Raw genomic sequence first — 16,981 nt, forward strand, 5'->3', positions numbered from 1 at the left:
GATATTGTGCAATTGTAAAAGGGTTGGCGGGAGCCTCAGCGATGACTCAAACTCCACGTGGAAAGTGTTCAAGTATATTAAAGCAGTAGTACCCTGCCCGCCCGTCGCTAAGCGCGTAACTACTCAATGTAAGCTTTCCTCCGCGTGTTACTAGAGTTGTTTATTTAGCTCACTCCTAATAAAGATATATGCGGGTCCAGGTCGCAATGCTCCCGTAAAAAGTTCCATGAGGTTCCTTTTGACCAGTAAGGTTTCCCTTGGGCCGGATGACAGGGGCATTTCCTGAAGGGCAAATTCCCAGCGCGCTTTCCTTTTTATTCCGGAAATCTGTAGTTTACTCTGGCAAAGGTCAGCCTATTGGTTCTCTATGGCTTGCCTGTAACAAGTACTTATATTAAAACTATCTCATACACTTAGCCCTCATTTGCCTCTACGCGTGTTGTGTGGTACAGCCTAGCGTGGACCATGCAGACCGTCGCAAGTGTTGAGAGAGAAGTGGTAGATGACGCGAGACAGATGGCTCAAAGTGCAAACCGTGATAAAGACATGGACTCCCGGCTGTGTTGACATCTTTCTTCGAGCAGTGTTGCGCTGTTATCTAATCTACTTGGGTGATCGGCGCTTCCCTCTCTCTTCTCTGAAAAGCCAAATTGGCGCGGCGGCTAAATGGCCGATGACACCAAAACAGAAATAAAACAGAGGCTTGAATTGCGAAAGGAGACCAAAACTTTACCAGGAACACCTAAGCCGGGAAACCGGAAGCCCCTTTGTCGGCGAAATTATAAATTTGCCAAAAGGAGCCTTGCCACTCCATGAAGATTTATTCATACAATATAGAGTCCCAGCTTATCTTGGACAGTCCAAGGGCCTGAACACCTTGTTCGTTAACAAAGTACCGACTCATCCTTCGACTCCAATACTCATCCGTGGCTCTCTTCCTCTCTGCCCGTGCTACTTTGCGTATTTCCAAAACAGGCAATCTGTTACTTTTCATATTCGGCCTTCAGAAACTTTTTCCCGCCCTTTCAAACCTCTCTCAGGTGTCAGCCAGATAGTGAAGAGCCCATCGTCCCATTCTTAATGGCAATTACTGAATTTGCTGTCACCTCTGCCCTTGTTGGAGGATTCATTATTATTTTTGGTTATGTTTCGCTATTTATCAAAGAGAAACTCTATCTCTCGGAAGCATGTAAGTCTCGATCGAGCCCTCATTCCATCCTCTTCCCATACTGATTCGGTGCGTTTGCTAGTTGTGGCCTCCTTGGTTGGACTCGTCTTCGGACCTGCAATAGCTGGGCTGATTCTGCCTAACAGCTGGGGGAATGTCGATGTCATTACATTGAATTTCACTCGTGTGGTTATTGCTGTGCAAGTCATGGCAGCCGGGGTTGCTTTGCCAAAGTATTGTATAATATAGTGAAGCTGCCAGGCATGAGCCATATTTATTAACGACGGCGTTTTCATATTCGTTGTATAAAAGGGCTTATTTGTGGAAAGAGATCCGGTCTTTGCTTGTTCTTTTGGTGCCAGTAATGACTTGGATGTGGTTAATAAGCGGGCTTGCTATCTGGTTGCTGATTCCTGGAATCAATTTAGTGAGCATCGACTATTTTATAATCGACTCGCAAGACTTATTTATCTGCTTCGGCTCACCTTTTCTAGCTGGAAGCACTTGTCATCGCAGCTTGCGTTGCTCCCACGGATCCTGTGCTCGCAAACTCGTCAGTATTCAAATTGGTTACACATCTGTCTGTCCCTTATTCAAACTTGTTTTTTCGATTGGATGTCTTCAGAATAGTGAAAGGTCGTTTTGCGGAAAAGCATGTTCCACCTCATGTACGCAATATACTTAGTGCTGAAAGGTAATTCAAAATCGATACGGATTTTAGTGGCCTTAATTTCTCATTCTACTTCTACTATCATATTGTAAAATCATGTCTAGTGGTGCTAATGATGGTAAGCGAACGCTGTCCCTCAGCGAGGTGTTCAAGTGTCTAATATATCTATTTTTAATATCAGGTTTGGGATTTCCATTTCTACTGCTTGCTGTTTATCTCTTGAAATACCAATCCGTCGGCGAAGCAATTGGCAGATGGATGTATATGGTGCTTCTCTACCAGATTGCATTATCCATCGTGATTGGATTTGTGGTTGGGTATGTTGCGCGGAAGCTACTCTATTACGCAAAGCAGAGGTAGAAAGAACTGGAGCCTGGAAGCAAGAAGAATTTATTAAAAGCTCTGCATGCTAATCTATCAATATATAGAGACTACATTGATAAGGAGTCGCTTCTCTCATTCGCCGTTGCTCTCGCCTTCTTTTTACTGGGGACCGTGTCCATCATTGGGAGCGACGATTTATTGGTAGGGAAGACCCGACATTTTGTGTCTTTTTGTTGGCATTAGAATAACCTTTACCATGCCCTAGTCGTGTTTTATCGCCGGGAATAGTTTTACTTGGGATGATTGGTTTCGAAAAGAGACCGAAGATGCGCATTTACAGGAAGTCATCGACATGCTGTTGAATTTGTCTGTGTTCGTGTATATCGGCGCAGTGATGGTAAACCACCGAGTGCTTGCATTTCTATACTTAACTCGCTAACACGTGCCACTCGCACTCTCTCTTTTATCTTATCAGCCCTGGTCCTCTTTTGTAGATGCATCTCTAGGCCTCGACCTTTGGCGATTAATTGTGATAGCCGTTGTAATACTCTTGTTCCGTCGCCTTCCGATTATTCTTATCCTCTACAAGACCATCCCCGCAATCGTCACTTTCAGAGAGGCAGTTTTTAGTGGGTATTTTGGGCCGATCGGGGTCGGCGCCGTCTTTTACGCGATGGTAGCCAAGGAAGAGCTGGGTTCTCACGGATCTAGTGGCACACACGCCCAAGCTTCCTCTATAGTCTCGCCCGTCGTGTTCTTTCTTGTACTGAGCTCTATCATTTTGCACGGTATCACCATCCCTCTCGTCCACTTGGGCACTCGAATTGCTACGCGAACACTCACTCGAAATAGTAACCTCCATCAGGAAAACCAAGTTTTACGCCTCCCTATCATCAAACTTGGGCAAACCTTTACGCCACGAGCGAACTCGAGCACCGTTGATACTGGGAATATAGCAAGCAAAACTTCAATGGCTGACTCCCGTTCAGCCTCTCCTGTGGAGTCGCAGGCCTCTTCGGATAAGCAGGCTGATGAAGCGCAGACTTCGACCATCATAGATTCCAATAATAATTCTTGTTCTTTCACTGATAATACCTCAAGAGGACCAACTGACGTGGAAGATTCTTCCTCAGTGCAGGTCATCGTGTTCGACGAAAAGAATTATAGAATGGACGAAGACCGAGAGGGTCACGTCATTAAAGTGACGTCTGAGGGATCCACAGACGCGGAGCCATCCAGAGCGACGCTAGAGTCCGATTCGAACTCGGTTGAGAATACAAGTGAGAATAAACTGCCGGGGAAGATCAGGTTTGCTGTTGACAAGAGCAAGTGAGTTCACTTTTATACCAACATTTATTTCACTCTCACTCTATGTATTATATTTTATTATCAATAATTAATGTATAAGCTACTTTTACCATGTTACCAGGATTTTTTTTGTGTCAATTCCCATTGAACAATTCAATTTATCATGTCATTCCAGAGTTTGCTTTACAAACCAAACCGTCAGCCAAACCACAAAGTTTAACAAGGAACAAGCGGAAAAATTGGATGCGAAATTCATTTTCGCAATTATTCAATAAATGGAAATCCTCAAATGAAGAGAGCTAAGCCGCCAAAGGCTATATTTTTTACGCGACGTGTCAGTTATAATCAATCTCGATTTTCATTTGGAGCGAGAAGATCGAAAAAGTAGGGACAAAATTACTCGTCCCCTCATTTCGATTACTTTGGTTCCAATTTTTACTCTTTTCAATTTGCACGCATTGTCATGGCCAGCAAGAAAGCAACTCTTTTCATACTTGACGTTGGTCCCTCAATGAGTTACCAGCGTGAAGATGGAAGCAGCGGTCTACAAGAGGGTATAAGAATTATTACCCAGATTACAGCAGAGAAAGTAGGTGCACTCCAAAATTTCTCGCGAGTTTTATTTCTGATTACCATTGGCTCTCCAATCAGATAAGCGCCGGAAGGAAAACAGATAATGTAGCTTGTATTGCATATGGAACTGACGGTAACTTTCCCTTCCCCGCTCCTCCTACAAAGGAAGCTATTATTTACTAAGACGTGGTTCAATAGGAACACGAAACAATCTCGCCACTGAGCCAGGTCAATATGAGCATGTTACCGTGCTGCAGGATTTCGCTATGGGTAGTCTTCAGTTTTTAAAACATTTGCAATATTTTGACGGAGGGAGCGAGCCAGGAGATTGTAATTTTCAAGTGCTACTGATTCGTGGTCCATCAGTCTCTCTATAACGACTTTTGCGAAAAAAAATAGGCCTTGATGCGCTGATTGTGGGATTGGAAGCCATGTCATCGCACTGCAAGCACTACAAATACGAGAAAAAAATTTATCTGATAACCGACGGAAAATCTCCCATTAATTTCGAGGATCTAGACGTGGTTGAGGAGCAGATAAAGAGCCAAAACATTCAGTTTTTTTTAATGTAAGGGTTTTGCATATTCTTCATTCTAAACACATGAAGTAAAGTCAGGGGCTAACTGGGTCTATTTGAATGCTAGTGGTGTGGATTTCGCCCACCCAGAAGTTAAGCAAGAGGATGAAGATGGGATAGGGGAAGCTGACGAAATTTACCACAAAGTAAGTGTGAGTCTGTTGCTATAATGAGTTGAAGCAAAATTCTTAGGGTAAGCATCTATAGAGAAAGAACGAGAAAGCCTTGTTTGGCTTGGTGAATAAAGTAGACGGTGCATTTTTTACTATGCAAGATGCGCTAGAAGAGATTGTAAAGTACCGCCCAAAGACGGTGCATCCAGTTCCTGTATACAGGGGTGAGCTTACTCTAGGAGATTCCGATCTTCATTTCGATACCACCCTCTCCATCCCAGTTCAAGTTTACAATCGTACCGCCGAAGTGAAGTTGCCAACGGCGAAGAAGTGGTCCTGTGTGGCAGCAACCAGCGGAGGTGAATACCGGACCCACGAGGTTAGCATGCAACGGACTTACAAGATCAAGCCAACAGGTAAAGAGGGAGAAGGTGCTGAAAAGGAGGAAAAGGAAGATGATGATGAAGAAGAAGAGGAAGAAAAAGAGGAGGAGGAACAGGAGGTAGATGAAGCAAGTTTGACCAAAGGATACATATATGGGAAGGATTTGATACCAATCTATTCATACGACGAAGACGCATTGAAATTGCGGACAATCAAGAGCTTCTGTATACTGGGATTTATCAATGCTCGCGAGGTGGGTGACTCCTCTCTTTATTTCTATCATTGTGAAATGGATAAACTTTAGCGTTTCTCCTATCTTCGAACAGTTTCCGCGAGAGTATTCCATGTCGAACATCACTGTTGTCCTTCCCCAAGCAGGTGATACTGGGGCATCCCTGCTGCTTTCTGCTCTTGCACGGGCATTGGATGAAAAGGAGATGCTCGCGGTGGCCCGCTACGTGCGTATTGCAGATGCACCTCCTAAAGTCGGTGTTCTTTACCCTGAGGTTAGAGGTACAGCACACTGCCTTTTCTTCGCGCAAACGCCGTTTGCAGAGGATGTTCGTCGGTACAATTTTGCGCCTCTTGATCGGGTCATCACAAGGTCCGGCAAAATTCTTAAGGAGCATGAGCGACTTCCCACAGAAGAGATGTTGGAAAAGGCAGAGGCGTTTGTGAAGGCCTGGGACTTGACTGAGCTCAACGCCGATGAGCAGGGGTAGGCCGGAGACTTGTTTCCCTTCCTTCATGGGAATTCATTCTTTTTTATACTTAGGAATCCAACCGAGTATCTTGCGCCTGAGCATGTAGTGAATCCGACGTATCACTATCTCAGCCAGTGCATTCAGCTCCGCGCTTTGAACAAAGAAATCCCGCTGCCGCCTATGGATGAGCGCCTTAGAGAGCCACTTCAACCATTGCCGAGCTTGCTCGAGAAGAGCTCGGGGCTTTTACAAGAGATGCAACAGTTGTTTGGCATCAGTAAAGGTACGAAGAGGCGGTATAAATTCAGCGAGTCTGTTTTATTGCTTAACACGAGTTCTTACAATTACAGTAGATAAAGAGGAGAGAGGCAAAAAGCGTGGCCGGACTAGCGAAACTACTGCTAATGAGAAACAGACTCAGGCTAGTGAAGCGAGCCTAGCATCTATTGAAGCTGCTCTCTCACAGCCTCGCACCACCCGAGATGTGCCACCGAGTAAAACTGCTCGGAAAGCCCTTGATCAAGTGCGCTTGATAAGAATCACTGATCCTATAAGGGATTTCCAGGCGATGATCGCGAATAAAGAGGAGGACTTGGTCGAAACGGGTAATATTTCTGCATTCCCTCTCCCTTTTTTTCCTTCACGGGGCGATTTATATAATCATTTATATCGGACGATTAGCTGTACACCAAATGTTCAAAATCGTTGAGAAATTAGTGTTAGCCTCTTCCGACAACCAAGATTACGCTCTGGCTCTCGAATGCTTAAAGTCAGTCAGAGAAGTGTGTGGTCAAGTATGGCATATAATTTGGGGATGCATTTCATCATTATACTTAACCAATATTCTAGGAAAATGAATCGGATGCCTTCAATGCATTTCTCCGAGATTTTTGTTCCCTTTGCCGAGACTCCAATAGCTCCCCATTTTTGCGAAATGCGGCGGCAGCAGGAATCACGCTTATTCACCGGGGGGAGCCAGGGGTATACGATACGACGTGCACCGCAGGGGAGGCAGAAAAATTCTTGCGAAAGGAGATGGGATATCCATAGGGTGCTAATGGTGAATAGGATGAAAAAAGAGAGAGGGGCCATCAGTTTCTGACTGAGTAGATCAGTGAACCCCTATGCTAAGAGCAATAATGGTGGGCATATCTAAGCATTAAAATACAGGCTTGGGTTATAAAGTTCAATGAGGCCCCCTAATTACCATTCTGTAATTCATTTCATTTTCAAATTGAGCCTGAAGTGGTGGTTTTCTTTCTAAAGACAGTTTTACTCTTAAGGGCTCGAATGAATAAATTTTAGATATCGTTACGGGTTCTATCTATTATCAAACTCTGATAGATTCAGCTTGGATGGTATTTCTTTCAACTTAAAGCTGGACGTGATTGCAGAAAATACAGTTATTGAATGATAAATGCTCTATCTATTATTGAGTCAGCACTCATGAGGAGTACCACTCGAAATCGGTTCGCTTTTCCGAAGTAGTGCAGACCGACCGTCCCGCCAGTAGGCCAAAATTCCTTGGCCTCCTCCACAACCGTAATTCTTCCACATCTTGCATAATCACGTCGTTGTCTCGAGACCTGTCGGTCAGTCGCCACCACCAGGGCTCGCGTGACATTGCGTCGCTAGGATCTATAAAATGCAGCGAAGTGACCGGATTAAGAGAGCGATTATCCTCATGGATGGTGTCTGGTGTGGGGCAAGGTTCAGAGGTTGATCTGACATGATCTGGGGTAAGAGTGAGGATTGGGTTGGGATCAGGAGTGGGACCAAGGGTATAGAGGCGAATAAAGCCGTCGTTTCCAGCTAGGAAATGAGTGGTGAAATTTAGATATGCCCAAATGCTCATAGAAAATTAAAGACAACAATAGAGCGTACCAGCAGCTAGACCCGTCCCCGTAGAGTCAACAGCAAAACCCAATCCTAAGGAGAGTTTATTTCGATGACCATTGAAGCTAAACAGGGGTGGCCGAGGGGGATGATTATTTCTCAAACACCGGGTATCAAACAGGTATAGCTAACAAGCAGGGAAAAGCGAGCGACTTTGTTAGTAAAACTTATCCAGTTTTGGATTGCCCGAACCATACTTACTGCGCCGTCCATTCCACTGCCGACGTACAGGTGATCTCCATCGACACTTTGAATCTCACATACTGAACTCGGATACCTTATGGCTAGTTGCCCACGCATTTTCTGACTCGCGCCGCTCTCATGGAGATCCCTATTAGGCTCCCGTACATCAAAAAGCATCACCCTACCATCACGACACCCTGCCAGTAGACTCCTTCCGCCCACGCCTGGGCAGAAACGCGCGACAAAGACGTCTGAGCCGGTCATGATGAATCGCTTTCGCCTCGTCGGGTCTGCTACCGTGGCGAGCACGACTTTTTTCGTGGCCCCTGCCGCAATGAGTTGATCGTGTACGTCGGATGACCACACCGAAGATTTGGGGATATTTAGCACCCACGATGCACTGTCCAGTGAAATTTCTTCACCCAGGCTGGTTCTGGTGGGGAACATCTCTATCCGAACTTGGCCCGGAAAATTGGCATTGCCGAAATTGGTGCTCCTATTGCATCAATGTTACATTCTTACGGTTTAGCTTTGATTCATGAAATGTGTATTGGATTAAACTAACACTATAGACCGTTCGGGACCGAAATTAAGTGAAGTTATCTAAGTAATATGCAAAATAAGCTTCATAGAAGGCGAGGGACAGGAGAATAAACAAAAATTCATTTCAAGCACCAACCTCGGTAGGCGAATTCCAAAGAAGTCGATTATGTGAAATAGCGAAACTCTCAGGATTCAGATCAGGGGACGAGTAACCAAAACCGAAGCAGCTAAGTTTAGTCGTATATATGTTTGATTTCTAAGTAGTAATTTATCCTTGCATGACCACTTACTGTAAGGAGCGGTTAGAGGAAGCATAGAAAATGTTATCTTTTGGCTCGACCTTTGTATAATAAGGGGCAATGTTAATATAAGATCATAGACAATGCTGATATAGCTTTATCCTTACTAGAATATGTTTAACGGATTGAAAATTTTCCTTGATTGTCTTGCGAAGACAAAGCCCTTTCACAGTACATAATCGAGCATTACTATGAGCATGGAGGGGCAAAAGGTAAGGCTGTGTCGTGTAGTGGAAAAAGTAAACAATATTTACCCTTCATTTGCCCAAGATCGATACTGGTACTCGATATTACGTCGCAAAAGGTATCTTATCCCGGAAAACTTTATATTCTGCGGCGAGATTGGCTCAGTTGGCTGCTCAATTTCCTCTTGCCGTTTCCGTTTAATGCTCTGTGAGCTGTATGGGTGGTTGCCCGAGCTGTTCGCCACGATTTTGAAGTAGCGATTTTTGGCTGCGTCATAATAGAAGCCTGGTATTTCCATAGCTTGTGGAGCAGATGGTGTAGCTGTACTGGAGCTAGAAGGAGCCATAGAGGAGGCTACAGAAGGAAGCGCGGAATGTAAAGAGGATGCAAGAAAGGAATGAGAGGGCGAGTGGCGTTGCGAGGAGGAAGTATTGTCGTGATGGTGATTTACATTTCTTCTCTGGAATGGGTGGTGAACTCTAGCACGAATTCTCTTTTTGTGATGCTCATGCTTAATGCTCATTATCCGGATGTCACAATAGGTATTCAAGTATGCCACCTGTGACTCTTATTTGCTCTCCCTAAAGTGTCCTTTAAGTTGTTCGGAGTATAGTTTGATCATTATTCTTACTATAATCCTTTCTATATTTGCCTTCTATATTTGCCTTCGTGTCTTATGTCTAATAATGGAATAACAAATGACCAAACGCTAGCTAATTTCTCTCTTTTTACTTCATTGCCTTTGCATTGCGCAGTGCTTTTGCATACATGAGTTGATTTGACCATAGCTCTCTTAATTTCTTCTGTCAACCTGGTTTAATTGTTTATTGCCACGATGAAACAAAGAAATGCTTCTATACAAGCATCACGGCTATTCTGGTCAATTGTATTCCCACGCTTGCCTCTCCTAGTTTCCACAGCTCTCCTACATGCACTTTCAGGTAAATTGCATAAAATTAGTTTGTTACGTACTCCATTTACTTACTTCATTATAGGCCCTCCATCTCCGGGTTTGGATCTAAGATTTCATATATGCCTGAAATTGGCCCGAGACTTTATCTCCAACTGCAAAAGTATGACTGTCGAGGCCACTCAATCCCACACCATTCATCCGCTTCCTGGTCCACTCAACTATACGACCGCACCGATCTCTATACCAGCCTCATATCGCGCGCAAGCTGTCCCCTACCTTGAGAAATTGCTCCGTGGGCACGAAAATATAATAGAATGGGACTGGAAAGACGAGCATTGGCAAAACTCTTGTGACCCCTTGAGTGGAGAATGGATATACCGCAAGCACCAGCCTATGGCTCCCAGCTCCGAGCGTGACATTTCGCATACGGCCGACCCAACCTCGAGCAACTCTAACACAAAATTCTCATTAAATGCATCCTTCAGCCGAAAGCTATTCTCAACAGGCACACAGAGTGGGATGAGCCTCCAGAGGGTGGTGTATTATTTGCATGGGGGCGCGTATTACCTTGGTTCAACTTACACTCATCGTCGCTTGATGGGAAAGATCGCAAAGCGATCTGCTGCAAGAGTGTTTGCGATCAACTACAGACTTGCACCACAGCATCCTTTTCCTGCTGCGCTGCATGACGCACTAGCCGGCTACTTGTATTTAATATCACCTCCAGAGGACCTAGGACTCAAGCCGATTGACCCCAAGAATATACTCATCATGGGTGATTCCGCCGGAGGTGGATTGACCTTTGCACTCCTCCTTACTCTGCGGGACAGTGGGTTACCATTGCCTGCCGGCGCTGCTTGTATGTCTCCCTGGTAATAGAGTTTATCTCCTTGCTTCTTTTAATGGTACTTATTCTCAAGCTCTTTTTTTTTTTATTTTAAAGGGTGGATCTTTCGCATAGCTTTCCCTCAATAATGGAGAATGCTAGCACAGATTACGTACCATCTAATGGATTTGTTCACCTTATGTCACCTGCTCAAGATTACACTCAGCTACCCAAGCCCGCTTCGACGTCAGAGGTACCAAATGACACTTTGAATGGTAATTTGCATACCAAAACCGAACAGTTGAGGAAGCTTCGCCGCCTTCACTTCTATGCGCCCAACACCGCCTTGCAGTTCCCTCTCGTCAGCCCAGTGTATGCCACAGACTTGGGAGGGTTACCCCCTTTGCTAATACAGGTGGGAAATGGAGAAATGCTACGTGATGAGGGGCGGTTTATTGCGCATAAAGCATCCAGCAAACTTGGAGAGCGAGAGGCAACCTCGGTCACGCTGCAGGTGTTCGACGGAATGCCTCATGTATTCCAGCTTTTTACTTTCCTACCCACGTCTCGCATAGCATTTACTCAGCTGGGGGAATTTGTCCAAAGAGTTACCGCTCCTCACCCTCGCATTCCTCCCGAGACTATTAAGCGGATGCGGGTTAATATGCGTGGAGAGATCAAGGAAGAAACGGAGCCTCCTGTGGACGTGAGAAGTTGGGAGAAAAGATTCTTGGAGCAGGATATGCTACACCGATTAAAAGAGTTTTTCGTCCATGACCACATAATAATTTAACTATTTATTCTAATTTCAAAGGTAATTCATTTTCCATGTGTATGGGTTTTTTCATGTAGATACTTTTGACGACTTTTCACAATCTTCATTTATGTAATTATCTTGATTATCCCTTGATTGAAGATTTCCACAACCGCGAGTCTCTTGAGGGATAGCAGGATCGGTAATAGGTATCTTAATTTTCCCTATAATGCAATTTAGTTAGAATAGAAAAAGAAAGTCCCTGTGCTTAAATACTTTCAATTTATCGTTTTCTCCACGGCTTCTGCATTATATTTTGAAAACTCCTGCTCAAATTTACAAATGCTAAGTTTAATAAAGGATGATAAATATCAAATCAATCCATATTGACCTAACCAAAATACTATTAAAGTAATTGATACACAGTGTATCAATTGCTTTAATAGTATTTTGTGTGGTTAGCGCATAAAGCTAAACCGCGAGTTATGCATATAAAATGACCTCGGATATAATCTCCTGGCGAATGCGAGTTTTACATTTCGATTTTCCGAACTAGTATCTCGGATATTAAAGTTTAACGAGTTGGATAAAATGCAAAGGATAAAATGAACTCGATTAATTCTATTCAAATTCTTTTTCATATAATACTACTCCATCGCCAATATGCCACGTATTTTCATTGTGTATTACTCATTGTATGGCCACGTCCGCCAGTTGGCCGAATCTATGATGAAGGGTGTTAGTGCGGTTCCAGGAGTTGCAGTCGAAATGTTCCAGGTTCCCGAGACGCTTCCCCAAGAAGGTACGTCAGAACAGATTGCCGTAGCTTGAGCGTCAGAAAAGTGTACTAAAGTCAAGACCCTTATCCTATACAGTTCTGCAAAAAATGAGTGCGCCACCCAAGTCCAGCGACCCCGTTATCACCCCCGAAAAGCTAACGGAGGCCGATGGGATTCTCTTTGGGATCCCTACACGATACGGCAGTAAATCTGCTCAATGGCAAACGTTTATTGATGCCACAGGAAAACTTTGGATGTCAGGAGGTTTAGACCGCAAGGTTGATATCCCAGCTTTCCACCCCTCTTTGTATGCACGTTAATTTAATTTTTTGGACTCTATTTGGTAGTTTGCTGGCACCTTCTTTTCTACTAGCTCCCAACATGGTGGCCAGGAAACCACTGCCCTGACATTTCTAACTACACTTGCTCATCATGGTATGATATATGTCCCATTGGGATATAAGGATGCACCTGGCCTCCTATCTATGGATGAAGTTGCAGGAGGATCTCCCTACGGGGCGGGGACCATGACTAAGGCGGATGGAAGCAGGTAAGAGAGTGGCAATTCTTTGAGAGAACCCTGTCAACCCCAATTAACACGTCTTATCTTTAAGAATGCCCACAAAGCTAGAGTTGGAGGTAGCTCGTGCCCAGGGACAACGGTTTGCTGAGATCGTGTCTCAATATATAAGGGGTGCAAGTCTGTAACCTACTGACACCTTGAAAAATTCAACGCATATTCTTAAAGTGCCTAAAAAGAATAATAAATCTCAAATTCGACTTGCAACAGTGACAAGTGTTGCAAGCTCTAATCTGCTTCGACTCACAAGGGCTACAGTGGCAAGAGGGGAGAAAGCTCAAAGAATAGAGCAAAAAATAAGGAAAATCTTTTGATGAAATTGACATACCTGAACCAAACGATAAAACAACCTTCGAAATGGCAGTCACATACACTTTTCTGAACACTACTCTAGGTGCTGATTTTATAAGCAATGCCCTCAGTTGATCCACCAGCTCCCACCCCTATTAATTCAGGGACTTTTCCTTTATTGACTCGGGAAGATGTACTGAATTGTTCCTTTTCTTCCTGGTATGGGAAATTCCGTCGCATCACTATTAAATCAAAGATCATTCCTCTCCCTGAGGATTTTGTTGAATATCTAAATGCAGATGGTGTCTTTGTCCCACAAGACAAGTTAGTCTTCAAAATTTTAGTTTAGAAAATCTTCATGCAGTTTATTCACTCTTGTCTCATTCTATTTCAGCACCATGGTCTCTTCCCTGAGCGATGATGAGGAGATTGATAATGTCGAATCAATAGCTGACGAGTCTGACGACGAAAAGAGCAAAAGAAACATTCCTCCGTCCTTCCCTGCCATCGAATCTCAAATTCGAGAAGCAATAGAAGAATTCGAGGGTGCAGTGTTTCCTAAACTTAACTGGAGTTCACCACGAGATGCTTACTGGATTTCTTCAACGGGATCTCTTAAATGCTCCTCGCCAACCGATGTATTCTTGCTGCTGAAAGCTTCGGATTTTATCGCCCATGATTTGTCCCACGCATTTGAGCGATGCCATAATCAAAGCAACAACGAGGAGTCGCGTCCACCGGTATTTGAACTAGTGCTAAGGAAGTGGTACGATTTGCCTCCAAGTATGGAGTTTCGCTGTTTTATCAGAGATGGAAAGCTAATTGGTAAGCATCAACGCCCTAGAGAGTATCTAGTACGAAGCGCTCATGATTGAATTTTTAAAGCCATCTCTCAACGTGATATGAGCTATTATCCATTTCTTGAAGAAATGAGGGATGAATTGCGTCAAAAAATAGTCGATTTTTATGAGTGTAGTATCCAAGGTTTATTCCCTAGTCAACACTGTAGGTCAAACAATTTCTTGCTAGTTTTTATAAGACTTAATATTTTTCGTTCGCTTCTAGTCGTCCTCGACGTGTACATGACCCGAAACCGCGACAAATTGTTCATCATTGATTTTAATCCTTTTTCACTTTCAACCGATAGTTTACTCTTTTCCTGGCAAGACATCATTTCTCTGCCAAATGCTACTGCCCCTGAAATACGCTTTATCGCATCGCACGCGGAGGCGAATGCGGCTAGATGTGCAGCGGCACCCTTCTCGCACAATCGATATCCAAGCGATATTGTGGAACTCTCTGATGGTGAGAGCATTGCAGATTTTGCTCGGCGATTTCATCAAGAAATGAGGAATGTGCGTGAGACTTAGTTCATTTTAACCTATTCTGCTCTTCACCCTTAAAAATACAAAATAAATAAATAGAGTTCAGGTATTATAAATAGAAATTTGTCTTTGGAACATTGTCCTCTATCGTAAATCGTCAAGAAAGAAAATATGGTTAAAATTCTCTTCTGCCTTCTAACCAAGTTTTAAACATGTACAAAGACACTTCAGGTTGATAGTAGGGCACTTCGTGACCAGCCATATAGATCGTCGTGAAAACGAAGTTTTTGCTCCTCTTTTGTCGCCCAGCAGGCCTACCCATATAGTTCCACTCTTTGAGTGTCTGGTTTGCAAATGTATCACGGCCACTCCACGGGAGGGCATTCGCGTATGCGAGATTACCATACCAATTGCAAATGTAATCTAGAAAAAACCGAATGTAAACACCTTGTCTTTACAATCTCCATGTAGAGGTGGCATATTACCGAGATCACCTTCATAAAGTAGCACGGGTACATCATGTTCAAGCAACCATGCGACATGCTGCTGAGACGGGAAACCGTTGTCTCCCGCTTCGAAAAACCTATAGCTCACTTCGTCATCACAATCGGTAAAGTTCATATTCAGTGGAATCCCCAATGCACTCTTGATCTCAGGTCTACGCAGGAATTGAATATAATCCTCATTTATCTTGTCAGTATCCTTGGTGAGGATATTGTAGTAATTAATGTGAGCGTCTTCTAGCGGCAAGAGGGTGATATTTGAACAGAGGTCATACGCGTAAGAACACGCTTTATCGTTATTATTGCTATTGTAGCACACTTGCACTAACAAAATTGCCTGTACTTAATAAATATCCATAGGATGAGCACGGAGTGTGATGTCTTACCTGCTGGCTTGCATCTTGAGTGATATTGCTGATTCATTTTCTCGCATGTTTTCTGATCAAAAAGGCGCTTGTCTTTTGAAAATTGCACAATTTTAATTGCAAGAAGGATTTGAATAACCATAAAAACTTACAATTGTTGTAGCAACCAAAATCAGCATAGTGCCCGCTGTAAAAACATATAGACTATTAGAAGGAGTGCTCTACCTAACCGCTGATAAAACTAGAAACCTACAACTGTATTAAGGGGCTATAGCATAATATTAGGGACTATACTTTCTAAATCGTTAATAGAAATATCTTTTACTCTGTCCATCCATTGCCAATGCCAATACTTTGCAGATTGATCACGAGTTGCCCCGAGCCAACTTTCTTATTGTTTTCTACAATATGGCGTGAGAGCGTGGGAATATACTTACCTAAATAAATAGCATAAAATTGTGAAAATGTCACTCTTTCTCACAACCAATGCTTCTCAAGAAACTGAGGGCAAATATCGAAATATAAGAGGAAATCATTGCTTACCAGCATAGGATTCCCCGAAGATAAAGAATGGTAATTCTCCATACTTGCGAAAATTAGAAAGCCAGATTTGAAGAAATTTATACATATCCTGACTTGCTAGTTCAGTAGTGTCATCGACCATGTTTCCGAAGCTGAAGCCAGCGCCTGCAGGCTGTAGTGAAAAGTGGAGCTCCATTATTCAGTAGTGCTAACAAACCATAGGATCACTTACTTGGTCGAGATAAAGCATATTTGAGACCTCGTTCCAGGATGCTTTTCGATGGATTTGTTTTGTTTTCGTAGCTGTGCAAGGGCCATTCTCTTGAAAGAGTCCGATCATAGAGGAACATCCTGGCCCTCCGTTAAGCCAGAGGGTCAATGGAGCCTTGTCAGGATTTTTTCGTGCCTCGAAAAACCAAAAAAACAGGTGCTTATTATCGGGTGTGTGAACTAGAATCATCCGCATATTTCAACTGTTAATTCAACAACTTCTGATGGGACAAGTCACGCTTATTATGCATACAGTATCCAGAGTATTGCTTGACATTGTCGCACAGCTTGGGCTCTTTAAACGTAATACTATAGCGTTTATAATTGGGTACACTTAATTTTCTTATATTTCCTTCGAACACTTCCACCTCAACTGGATGAGCAGTCACGTTCACAATAAGTATTATCAGTATTATCAAAGCAGTGGGAGTGAGGTTCATTATAAGCAGATTATATATGTAAAAGTGTAAGTGGTTTGAAGAATTAACGTGAAAACATAGTGGAAACTAATGATTGAAACGCTCAGTCCTCAAATTATCGGCAAGACCCCTCCGCGGGGTATCAAATTATCGCATTTACTTATATCCCTGCAATTTCGAGGTAATTTTTGGGCGATTTAATCCCTGGTATTCATAGATTTTGGGAGATCGATAGAAATGAATCAAAAACCTAAAGCCTAGTGCGTAATTGATAGCGTAATATTATCGGTTTAACAGGCCAAAAGCATATCCAGGGATTAGCGAGAATGTATTGTCGAATCGAAAGAGCGTAGTTCATTTATTGAAAACAGTATCCAAGTGTTAAGTATATATATCTATTGGTTTATTTTTTTCACGGATGTTTCGTTAATTTTATTTATAGGTAGCGACGAGGGCTTCCAAAAGCTATCTTGGCCACAAGATACCGGATACACGGGATATATGAA

At 43.3% G+C, this 16,981-nt stretch overlaps 7 protein-coding genes across 7 annotated transcripts; 5 read left to right on the top strand and 2 right to left on the bottom strand.

The window, feature by feature from the left end:
* Window positions 1-1,080: 1,080 nt before the first annotated feature.
* On the top strand, window positions 1,081-3,495 carry VTP21DRAFT_10469 (uncharacterized protein; the record flags this gene model as incomplete). Its single annotated transcript, XM_069389808.1, has 10 exons — window positions 1,081-1,189; window positions 1,251-1,401; window positions 1,481-1,595; window positions 1,663-1,721; window positions 1,794-1,862; window positions 1,943-1,956; window positions 2,020-2,194; window positions 2,267-2,363; window positions 2,428-2,559; window positions 2,638-3,495. 10 exons carry the CDS (start codon window positions 1,081-1,083, stop codon window positions 3,493-3,495), a joined length of 1,779 nt encoding a protein of 592 aa, XP_069253092.1.
* A 438-nt stretch (window positions 3,496-3,933) lies between these two features.
* VTP21DRAFT_10470 (uncharacterized protein) lies at window positions 3,934-6,871 on the top strand (the record flags this gene model as incomplete). The annotated part of the gene is made up of 11 exons (XM_069389810.1): window positions 3,934-4,059; window positions 4,122-4,176; window positions 4,242-4,373; window positions 4,443-4,611; window positions 4,688-4,766; window positions 4,828-5,370; window positions 5,444-5,835; window positions 5,893-6,104; window positions 6,172-6,426; window positions 6,503-6,615; window positions 6,671-6,871. 11 exons carry the CDS (start codon window positions 3,934-3,936, stop codon window positions 6,869-6,871), a joined length of 2,277 nt encoding a protein of 758 aa, XP_069253093.1.
* Window positions 6,872-7,265: 394 nt separating this feature from the next.
* VTP21DRAFT_10471 (uncharacterized protein) lies at window positions 7,266-9,451 on the bottom strand (the record flags this gene model as incomplete). Its single annotated transcript, XM_069389811.1, has 8 exons — window positions 7,266-7,633; window positions 7,706-7,844; window positions 7,919-8,396; window positions 8,466-8,503; window positions 8,580-8,670; window positions 8,734-8,783; window positions 8,850-8,931; window positions 8,997-9,451. 8 exons carry the CDS (start codon window positions 9,449-9,451, stop codon window positions 7,266-7,268), a joined length of 1,701 nt encoding a protein of 566 aa, XP_069253094.1.
* A 312-nt stretch (window positions 9,452-9,763) lies between these two features.
* On the top strand, window positions 9,764-11,460 carry VTP21DRAFT_10472 (uncharacterized protein; the record flags this gene model as incomplete). Its single annotated transcript, XM_069389812.1, has 3 exons — window positions 9,764-9,869; window positions 9,924-10,713; window positions 10,785-11,460. The coding sequence occupies 3 exons, from the start codon at window positions 9,764-9,766 to the stop codon at window positions 11,458-11,460; spliced, it is 1,572 nt and encodes a 523-aa protein (XP_069253095.1).
* A 624-nt stretch (window positions 11,461-12,084) lies between these two features.
* VTP21DRAFT_10473 (uncharacterized protein) lies at window positions 12,085-12,908 on the top strand (the record flags this gene model as incomplete). Its single annotated transcript, XM_069389813.1, has 4 exons — window positions 12,085-12,223; window positions 12,297-12,478; window positions 12,548-12,750; window positions 12,815-12,908. 4 exons carry the CDS (start codon window positions 12,085-12,087, stop codon window positions 12,906-12,908), a joined length of 618 nt encoding a protein of 205 aa, XP_069253096.1.
* A 284-nt stretch (window positions 12,909-13,192) lies between these two features.
* Window positions 13,193-14,441, top strand: VTP21DRAFT_10474 (uncharacterized protein; the record flags this gene model as incomplete). The annotated part of the gene is made up of 4 exons (XM_069389814.1): window positions 13,193-13,395; window positions 13,466-13,896; window positions 13,957-14,076; window positions 14,137-14,441. The coding sequence occupies 4 exons, from the start codon at window positions 13,193-13,195 to the stop codon at window positions 14,439-14,441; spliced, it is 1,059 nt and encodes a 352-aa protein (XP_069253097.1).
* A 130-nt stretch (window positions 14,442-14,571) lies between these two features.
* On the bottom strand, window positions 14,572-16,496 carry VTP21DRAFT_10475 (uncharacterized protein; the record flags this gene model as incomplete). The annotated part of the gene is made up of 5 exons (XM_069389815.1): window positions 14,572-14,819; window positions 14,882-15,136; window positions 15,808-15,958; window positions 16,019-16,236; window positions 16,310-16,496. The coding sequence occupies 5 exons, from the start codon at window positions 16,494-16,496 to the stop codon at window positions 14,572-14,574; spliced, it is 1,059 nt and encodes a 352-aa protein (XP_069253098.1).
* Between the last annotated feature and the right edge of the window lie 485 nt (window positions 16,497-16,981).

This window comes from Calcarisporiella thermophila (genome assembly GCF_041956535.1).
Source record: "Calcarisporiella thermophila strain CBS 279.70 unplaced genomic scaffold VTP21scaffold_7, whole genome shotgun sequence".
Lineage (NCBI taxonomy): Eukaryota > Fungi > Calcarisporiellomycota > Calcarisporiellomycetes > Calcarisporiellales > Calcarisporiellaceae > Calcarisporiella > Calcarisporiella thermophila.